We start from the raw sequence: 9885 nt of genomic DNA, 5'->3' as shown, positions 1-9885 counted from the left end.
ACTTTATATAATGAAACACATATGAAGAATTAAGCCGGAGAGCGGCAGCTTGTTTTTACGTTATGACTTAATTTTAAAATCTATTTAATGTTAACAAATTAAACAAAATTGTTTTATATATTCACTGTGTAGATAAAGAGATAAACTAAAAAAATCTGTTTCGGAACACTTTCTATAACAAAACCCATATGAGGTATTTATCCGGCCGTCTGCTGCTGCTTTATAGAAAAATGTTGAAAATTACTCCGCCGGTGTAGAATTATCCAATTGTAACAAAGATACATTCATTTTTAATATAATTTATTCATGAATATGTTCCTCAAAAAAACTTTTTTTTTGAAAATTTTGCAAATTAATCTGCCGAAATAGAATTTTTTGTTTGAAACAAACATTCAATTCAGAATATATTTTTATCACAAATTTTTACATCTTTAAATATATTATTTAATAAAATACAAATATTTTACAAAAAAAAAAAAAAATCATAAAATTAATTCGCGTTCTTATGTTTTTTGACATCTACGTAAACCAAAAGCAAAAAAAATACATGTAAAATGTTGTTGTTGCAGAACTGCCACCACCTTGAATGAATTCGCCTTGTTAGTGCATACAAAGCTTAGAAAGAATTAATTCATTTATATTTTAAATTCGGTTTTAAAATTTTGAATGTTCCATCCTTTAATATTATTCTTTGAATTTAACTTCCAAAAGAGAATTCATTCTTTATAGAAAGGAATTCATTCGTATTAATTATCATTATTATTTGTTTAATTCCTTCTATTATGAATTGAACAAAAGAAAAAAATATTTCATTTAATTTTCTGCTTTTGAAATTTAAAACAAAATTCAATTTATTTCAAATTGAATGGTTGAAAAAAAATTTAAATTTAATTTGTAATATATTGTATTTGTATATATTGAATATGTTCGTAATAACCGAGAACAAGGTTTGACTGTAGTTCCATTTCATTAGTTCCACAACAAATTTTTTTTGCTAAAATTTGACGACAGTTTCACATGCAATGCTTCTTCTATGTTAAAATTTGCGCGGAATTTTTCACAAACAAAATACATAATTTATTCATCACATACATCTATAATTATGTTAATATTTTTATAAAAATTAGATATATTAAACTTTGCTAGTGATTTACTGTTATTTTTTTATTTATAATTAAGCTATGGAAGATCCAGTTTTTAAACAAAAGTATCAAAAATACAAACTGCGGGTGAAATTATGGGAAAAAGACTTTAAAAAGAAACATGGCAGGATACCTTCAAAAGTAAATTACGAAAAATAACTCTGTATGAATATTAATTTAAACATTTTATTTCAGTACGATATACGAGAAGCTTCTCAGGAGATAAGAGACTCCTACAAAATGTATTACAAATTGAAGACATCGTTTTTGGAAGATACTCTTAATGATGTTTTGTCTGATGATGGTTTCGATGTTTTAGAAATGTCTCAAAGGGATGGTGATATGGATGTTAGTCTAACGGAAAGCATTACCGATGGACCACAATTACCCTTAGACATATCAAAATTGGTAGAACAGCAAAAGGAGGAAAGTGATTGCAAGGAGCATTGTAATGGTTTCTCAAATATACAAGAATTACCAAGTGGTTATGCTCTGACAAACTTAGCAAATAGAAATGAAAATCACGTTTTAAAGGAGTTCGAGCCAGTTGAAGTACTACCGTTAAACGATAAAGCCTGGGGTCCAAATGTTGCCATGAAACCTGAAATTAAAGAAAAAAAAGAACTGCCGCGCAAGAGTCTAAAGCCAAACTTTAAAGAGAAATTATTTCAAAATACCTCTTTTTCCAAAAGAAATCCTCGCAAATCATTATCAAAATCTGCGCTAGATAGTTCATTACGTGGAAGTCAGACTAATTTAAGTGACACTCTGAATACGAGTAACAAAGAAGTGCTTCCAGATTTAGAAACGATATTGCTACAGAAAGCCAAGGAGCAGCAAGCAGCAGCCATAATTGCAGCAAATCCCCTTTTAGCTGCTGAAAAAACTAAAGAAAACATAAAAACCCATGTAGATGAAGGATGGCTAGAACGGAATGCTGTTCAGAATGGCATCAAAACGAAAGCAAACGTAATGAAAAAAGTGCAAAAAGTGGAGGAGAATAATAATCACTGCTCTCTAACTCCCAATAAAAAGTCTATCTACGGTTTATCAAATATTGATGTTTCTAAATTTCAAACGACTTCTACAGACGCAACAACTGTGCAAACTCCAACAGAAACGAATGAAACAACGCCAAATAATTTAAACTCAAACATGGAAAGTGAAACTACAGACACACCATACTTTCAAGAAATGCCACTTGACCAAACCAAAAAGACTCAAGCGGAAAAAAACAAATCTCATGATTCTGATTCTGTAGTAGATGATAGCGAAGAAGAGAAAGAACCTCAGGAATATCGACATATAGTTAAAAGAAGGAGAATTATAGCATCAACATCGCCCAAGGCTGCTGAGAAAATAAACAATAATCATACAGAAAAACCGGACATGCAACAAGATGTGGAAAGTTCAGTTCCAGCTGATGTTGATTTGGAAAAAGATTTCTCGCCAGATAGTGAAAAAGATGATGAAGATTATGTTCAAGAAAAGCCTAAAGCCAGAAGGAAGAAAGCTGTAGCAAAAAGGAAAACATCGGCTAAACCGAAAGCCTCACCAAAGAGCAAAAAAACTAAAGAAAAATCTCCAAAAGAGAAAAAGCCTAAGGCAGCTACAAGAACCTCCAAAAAGAAAGGAATTAACATTGAGGAGTTGCCGAATGAAGAGGAATTGGAAACGCAACCACTTAATCCCGAAGACCTTAAATATACTTTAGCATTAGAAAGAGGAGACATAACCTCTGTACCCCGCATTAAACAGACTGATTTAGATAAGGCCGACAATTTAGCTCAACAGTATATAAACACCATGGCGCCAATGCCGGGTACAACTCCATCCTCAAAACCAATACCGGTAACAGCTGCTGAGGAAAAGAGAGCTGCTGCCAGACGTAAGTTGGAAGAAAAGGTTGCCAGTGGAAAATTGAATGAAAATTTCGTTACCATTAATATACAAAAGAAGACTTTTGTGCGAGGTAAAAAATCTGTCAATTATTCGAAATATAAAAAGAAATTATGGAAACACAAAAAACACATTGCTGCTCTGTCGGGTCCAAATATGGATATGGGTGGTTGTGATGGCGGCACTTTAAAGTGTTTTAACTGTGGTCAAGCTGGTCATTTTGCTCAGAATTGCAAAGTAAAAGGGGATTCTCTCTTACCATTAACGGCTCAACTAGAAGAAGATCCCTCTCCATTTCCAACCCTAGAAGAGGCTGAACGTATGGCAAGCCAATCGGCAGTAGCAGTACATAGTCGAAATATATCTAAATTGCCCCAAGCTGCAAATGCAGCCATTTACAATCAAATGGAACAAAGCGACAGTGATGATAACGAGAGTGATGAAGTAATATTCAAAGTTTCAATTCTATATGATTTTTTTTTTTAATTTTCTATTTTATATGTTATTAGGTAAAGGTGTGCGTTAACAACAGCGATGACGAAGGCAGTAGTGACAACGAAGATCAGCAGAAAGGCGACGATGAAATACTAATGGAAACTGACGATGAATTGGAAGACTTTGATGTCGATTTGGCAACTTCGGAAAGCCAAAAGACAATATCCCCTATAAAGAAATATGTCGGTTCTAAAATACCTGATGAATTCCTCAAGGCAGCTGGCATTGATCCAACCAATCCAAATTCAAGCAACTCTACCCAATTTGGTGGTGTTGGTCCTCTGTATGACCTCAATGCTGATGGTAGTGTTAAAGAACTAACTGACGAAGTGTTAGAGGCCCTTAAAATGTTTGGTCATACCAGCTTTCGTAAGGGCCAAGATCGTGCAGTTATGCGTATATTATCAGGAATGTCAACTTTGGTGACTTTATCGACTGGCAGTGGAAAATCTCTTTGTTATCAGCTGCCAGCTTATCTGTATTCCAAGCATAAAAAATCTATAACTTTGGTCATATCACCATTGGTTTCCTTGATGGAAGATCAAGTAACAGGGGTACCCCACTTTCTGCGTGCACATTGCTTGCACACCAATCAGACACCTCAGCAAAAGGTTAAAATTTTGAAAATGATTGCCGATGGTGAAATTGATGTTCTGCTCGTGTCACCGGAAGCTGTAGTGGCAGGAGAACGTTCAACAGGATTCGGTTCCATATTGAGACAACTACCGCCCATTGCATTTGCCTGTATAGACGAAGCTCATTGTGTCTCACAATGGAGTCACAATTTTCGTCCCAGCTATTTAATGATTTGCAAAGTGCTCAAGCAAAATTTGGGTGTAAAATGTGTGTTGGGTTTAACTGCCACCGCTACGCTTCCCACACGTATGAGTATCATAAATCATTTAGGTATCACCGATGGTGAAAGGGGTATAATCAGTGATATACCCTTGCCAGATAATTTAATATTATCCGTGTCGAAGGATGAAAACCGTGATTCGTCTTTGTTGCAGCTGTTATTGAGCAAGCGTTTCGAAGCATGTCAATCCATTATAATCTATTGTACCCGGCGCGATGAATGCGAACGTATAGCAGGATATTTGCGTACTTGCTTGCAGGATCGAAAAGTACCCGAACCAGAAAATGGCAAAAAGAAACGCAAACGAGTCAATTGGCACGCCGAGCCATATCACGCTGGCATGCCGGCTTCACGAAGACGCACCATTCAAAATGCCTTCATGAGCAACGAACTGCGTATTGTCGTTGCTACTATAGCCTTTGGTATGGGTATCAACAAGCCCGACATTCGTGCTGTCATACATTACAATATGCCTCGAAACTTTGAAAGCTATGTACAAGAAGTGGGTCGTGCTGGTCGCGATAATAAAATCTCACATTGTCATCTCTTTTTAGACGCCAATGGCGGTGATCAAAACGAGTTAAAGAGACATATATATGCCAATTCTTTAGATCGCCATGTTATTCGCAAGTTATTACAGCGTATATTTGTGCCTTGTTCCTGTGATAAAAATCTAAAAGAGTAAGTAAATGTTGTATAGAATAGAGTATTAGCTAAGATCGTTTTATCATACTAGCGGTGTCCTTAAATCTTCTTCTACTGGAGAAGATCAAAATGCGTCCAACCAAGTAGAAGTGGATGCCTCAGATTTTGGCGAAGAAGGAAAATCCAAAGCTAGAAAACATATATGCCCCGGTCATGAAATTGGTTTTTCTATTGAAAAAACAGTGGAGGCTTTAGATATACCTGAAGAAAACATATCGACACTTTTGTGCTACATGGAATTAGACAACCGATGGTGCATAAACGTTTTAAGTAATGCCTATATAAAAGCTAAAGTTATATCGTATGGTGGACCAAAGTATCTTAAGTAAGTGGTAGATAAATTATTAAACTGCAAAACAAAAATAAACTTTTACTGTTCTTAAAGACACGCGGCCAAAGAATGTCCACCATTGGCCATGGCTATTGCAATGGAAATAAAGAATGGTTCGTTCAAGGAAGACGCTAATATTATCGAATTTTCAGTAGTTGATGTTGCTGCCGCTATTGGATGGAACAGTGGTGTCGTTAAATATCAATTAAAAAACCTGGAATGGGTGCAAGGTAATTTGAGATTAATCATTAAAATCGATTTTTAATACTTTTATTTGTGTTAGTTAATGGTTACTCTAAACGCTCACCAATAACTGTCAGTTTCTATGATTTGGGCTTCCGTATAAAGGCTCCAGGTGATTTTACCGCCGAGGAAATTGATGATGCCCTAGATACACTCTATAACCGTTCAGTTAAACAGGAACAAACTCAGCTAATACAAGTAATTTGTCTTAAAAATTAACAATAAATAATTTATATATAAATAATTATGTATTGTTTTTACCTCTAGCTACAATATGTTTTTCAAGGTTTATCCTCTGTGGCGTACAATTCTTATGGTCCCTGCTGTAATGAAACATTTTCTCATGATCGTTCTGATCAGTTAAAAGGCATAATTCGTGATTATTTCCGTAATGATTATCCGAAAAACTTGAAATTGGAAATCGATGTACGTATATTATCTGTAAACATATACATATTTTGAATATTTTCATAATTGATTATTTTTTAGCCCTCAAATATTTCCGATGGAGAATTAGAATCTGACGTTATAGCCCTTATAAATATGTATCCAGAAAATAACTTTAGTGGCCGTAACATTGCTAGAATCTTTCATGGCATTTCAAGTCCTAATTATCCAGCCGTGATGTGGTATCGCTGCAAATTCTGGCGTGTTCATTCGAAAACCGATTTCAATCGTATTGTACAATTAGCCAATAATGTCATTGTTAGAAGACGTACTTAAAATTCATTTGAATTGTGTTTGTATGTACTGTGTTATAGTGTTTCGTTTAAATTTTATGTGAAATAATGTTTACAATATTTAAATACATATATAAAAATGCATATTAAGAAAACGAAAATTTATTTAAATAAAAAATTTGTTTACTAATAAAAACGTTTACGGTTTCTTAACAAGAATTAAATTAACATTTTTCGATTATTTGCGAAAATATTTATTTTTATAACAAATTTTTGTTTTAGCAAGATTTTTATTATTAGAAAAAATATTTATTTTATTTTGAGTTTGCAATTGTTTGTGTCAACAAAAACTAAAGACAACTTATTAAATAAATACATTCGCTTTAAAAAACAATATAAAAAACATGTACCGAAAACAGGAACCCTAGATAATTGTGGCGGTAATGGCATGATTTATTAAAAAATATTTAAAACTGAATAAAAGAAATACTTTATAAATTATTATAACTGCAGTAATGTTCAAATGTTAGAATTTTACAAAATAAAAAAAGGCAAAGACATCGCAAATGAAATATACAAATCAGAACAAAGAAATTTATTTAAATATGTTTTTTTGTATGCATGAATTTGGAACACTCTCTACATGAGTATTAAAGCTACATCTTGAGGTTTCATGCTTGGACACCGCCAATTATACAAATAGTATTGTAAGTTGCCATCGCCAGGACCAAACTTCAAAGGTCTCAAAAACGTATTGTTCTCCATTAAATCTAGAGCATTATATACATCCATTTGTATATTTTTAGCTGATATAAGGGCATCGTTCACCAACTCCAACCAAGGAGTTTTAGTAGAAACATTGTAGAATGAATAAGCGGCTTTTAGCGTCTTGTGCACCGGGTGATGCATCACCGACGATGGCAAACAGTAAAAACTAGTCATGTCCGTAATGTTGCCTTGTTCATCTTCGACAATGAAACAATCGATAATGCCCTCTTTGGGCGTGAACCAATGGCGAAATTCTTCTTTACTAAACACCGGACACATATTAAATTTTTTCATATACTCATCCATGAGCTTATGCGCTTTGTCCATATCTTTGGCCTCAATGCGACGATAACCCTTAGTTTTTGGTTGGTCTGGTAATTTGTACAATTTTATTGTACGTTGCATGGTCATGTTACGAGCCAGGTGAGAGAATTTGACCTTAAAAACAATAAGAAAGATAAATGCAACATAGAAATAAATGGCAACAAATTAAACACCCACCTCTATAAGTTTCTTAGGATTTAAAGAACGATGCCAATAACGACATGTTGCTACTGGTTTTGGTAAAACAACACCAGCTGTGTAGGCTGCTTGAAAGATGCCCGTCAAATTTACACGTCTTGTTATTTCGCGAATCAAAACAGGAGCAACACGTTTGCTGCGCAATTTCTTATGAACACATAAGAAATTGATTTCTACAACTTTTAACACTTTGTCATAAGCTCTTAAATTGCTGGGTATGGCCGAAATGAAACCAACCAGTCGTCCTGACTTTACAACACGTACCCCCAAATGCCAGTCTCTCTTCCATCCCGGGGATTGTAGAGACCATTTTAAAAATTCTGGTTGATAGTCAAAGCGAAACATGGCATCATCATCTTCCACGTAGTTTTCATTTAATAGCGTATATAGTTCCGTTAGATCACTACTATTGTTCAAGTCCAACGTATCCCATTTAAATCCCTCTGGCAGAGCATAAGGATCCGGTCTTATTTCAGAGATATCCTTATCGGGTTCAATACATTCATTTGTAGTAATTTCTTCGTTTAGTTTAGGCACAGGTTGAGTTGACCAGAAGGCAAACTGTTTTGTTTGGCGGTTGCCAGACACAGCTTCAGATACCGCTTGCAAAATATCTTGTCTATTAAGGATATCTACAAAATCGAAGAAAAGAAGGAGTTAAGAGAAGTTTTAAAGAACTGTTTGATAAATTTTGGATGCATCTAAATGTTTAACAGGCAAAATACATAAAAATCATTTTATTCGCCAGAGACGTAGTATTCGTTATAACGTACAACTATTTTACACACATAATTTCAAAATTTAAGATTAAAAATCTTTTGACAATATTTATAAGATTAAGGAACAAATCTAAGACACCTAACCAAATTTTATTATATTTTTATGTTTTATTTAAACCAGACTTTGACTTAGGTAAGGCTTTCGCACATAGAAGTCTTAGGATACCATTTTATAGGTATGTAGAAAACATAACTTTGAAGTAACATAACTCTGAAGCGAAAAGATTAGAATTAGAGCTATGAAAGGAACTCTATGTATGAAACACTCAAAAAATAGTCAAATCTAGCCTTGTTTATACAGGTTTTACAAAAATCAATTATTGCTATTAAAAAACAAAAATATTCAAGGGAACAATTTTTGTTTTTATTGTAACTTTACGTATTTCATATAAATATAAGTTTTACCCTTATTTTTTTGTAAATATTTATTGAGTTAAACAAGGGTGAGTAACCTCATGACAAAACCGAATATTTGATGAAAAACAAATACGTATGTACATACATACATATGTACCAGCAAACCCAACCCTTAGAGAAAAAACATTTTCTTAAAAAACACGCAAAGTGTACGTGAGAATAAGGTAATTTAAAAAAAATAATTATGATAAAATTCAACTTATTGCGGTAATTTACTAAAAATCTCACTCCACTATAGTTGCAACCACGCCCTAATTTATGGATTTTTTTTGTAAAATTATAATAATAAAACTTTAAATTAAATCTTACTCGTATCGGCTCCTAAATTAACAATAGCCGGTAGCTTTTTATTGGTGGCCGCATCAGTCGTTGCCTTTGTTTCTTCCACTTGTTTATTTGCATCATCATCGACCTTTTCGTTTTGTGAAGTCTTGCTAATTTCATCCAAAGTTGTTGCGGTTGTTTTATCTTCTCCTGCCTTTTCGTTGCTCTCGTTTGGCATTTTGGTTGTTTTATTCTGTTTAGGCATAACGTTTAATTTAATTTTAATTGAAATTAAAAATTTGTAGCTTCTTTTCTAACAAAAATTCAACAATTTTTCTTTTTTGGTTACTATCACACCGCGTAAACCGGTCAATAGAGACCAGAGGCAAATAAAATTGAACGGCGTTAATGTCTGCCGGTGGCTGCATATAATATAAATTTTAAATTGAAAATTTTCAACAATTACATATACAATATGAGTATTATTATCACATAATAAGTAGTAGTAAATTTAATATAGACTTAAGTAAAAACTTTTCGTTTGTTACTATTTAAATTTCAAAGGCGGCTGGTAATCTGACGTGATATAAATTGATCAATTTGGATAACTATATTTGATAAGAATTTCGGATTTCAGACAATTTGGGTTTTTTGTGGTATATGCTGCCTGTTCAATACATATTACAATACAGCAAATATCACAGATATAACATAAATATTGAACGTGTAACACTATGCTGGGGAAATATAAGCCAAATCGGTTCAAATCGGTTGCGGCTGGTTG

The 9885-nt window shown here is 33.5% G+C and overlaps 2 protein-coding genes across 2 annotated transcripts; one reads left to right on the top strand and one right to left on the bottom strand.

Annotated features, from left to right (window-relative positions):
• Positions 1 to 1030: 1030 nt before the first annotated feature.
• On the top strand, positions 1031 to 6569 carry LOC111677535 (ATP-dependent DNA helicase Q4). Its single transcript, XM_023438677.2, has 8 exons — positions 1031 to 1283; positions 1338 to 3485; positions 3551 to 5073; positions 5129 to 5422; positions 5483 to 5658; positions 5712 to 5869; positions 5939 to 6097; positions 6161 to 6569. The coding sequence occupies exons 1-8, from the start codon at positions 1182 to 1184 to the stop codon at positions 6392 to 6394; spliced, it is 4794 nt and encodes a 1597-aa protein (XP_023294445.2). The 5' UTR covers positions 1031 to 1181; the 3' UTR covers positions 6395 to 6569.
• A 349-nt stretch (positions 6570 to 6918) lies between these two features.
• Positions 6919 to 9531, bottom strand: LOC111677575 (glycylpeptide N-tetradecanoyltransferase). Its single transcript, XM_023438729.2, has 3 exons — positions 9147 to 9531; positions 7621 to 8273; positions 6919 to 7557 (listed from the first exon to the last, which is right to left on the bottom strand). The coding sequence occupies exons 1-3, from the start codon at positions 9364 to 9366 to the stop codon at positions 6991 to 6993; spliced, it is 1440 nt and encodes a 479-aa protein (XP_023294497.2). The 5' UTR covers positions 9367 to 9531; the 3' UTR covers positions 6919 to 6990.
• Between the last annotated feature and the right edge of the window lie 354 nt (positions 9532 to 9885).

The sequence above is a fragment of the Lucilia cuprina genome, chromosome 5 (genome assembly GCF_022045245.1).
Source record: "Lucilia cuprina isolate Lc7/37 chromosome 5, ASM2204524v1, whole genome shotgun sequence".
NCBI classification, from domain to species: Eukaryota; Metazoa; Arthropoda; class Insecta; order Diptera; family Calliphoridae; genus Lucilia; species Lucilia cuprina.
This window is presented reverse-complemented; position numbering and strand designations above follow the sequence as displayed.

Excerpts from the sequence above, each read along its gene's own strand:
- LOC111677575 (XM_023438729.2), bottom strand. The coding sequence starts at position 9,366 with ATGCCTAAACAGAATAAAACAACCAAAATGCCAAACGAGAGCAACGAA. Across the intron at positions 8,274-9,146 it reads TAATTTAGGAGCCGATACGA|ATATCCTTAATAGACAAGAT; the intron begins GTAAGATTTAAT and ends TCGATTTTGTAG. Across the intron at positions 7,558-7,620 it reads ATCCTAAGAAACTTATAGAG|GTCAAATTCTCTCACCTGGC; the intron begins GTGGGTGTTTAA and ends ATTGTTTTTAAG.
- LOC111677535 (XM_023438677.2), top strand. The coding sequence starts at position 1,182 with ATGGAAGATCCAGTTTTTAAACAAAAGTATCAAAAATACAAACTGCGG. Across the intron at positions 5,870-5,938 it reads AACAAACTCAGCTAATACAA|CTACAATATGTTTTTCAAGG; the intron begins GTAATTTGTCTT and ends TTTTACCTCTAG. Across the intron at positions 6,098-6,160 it reads ACTTGAAATTGGAAATCGAT|CCCTCAAATATTTCCGATGG; the intron begins GTACGTATATTA and ends ATTATTTTTTAG.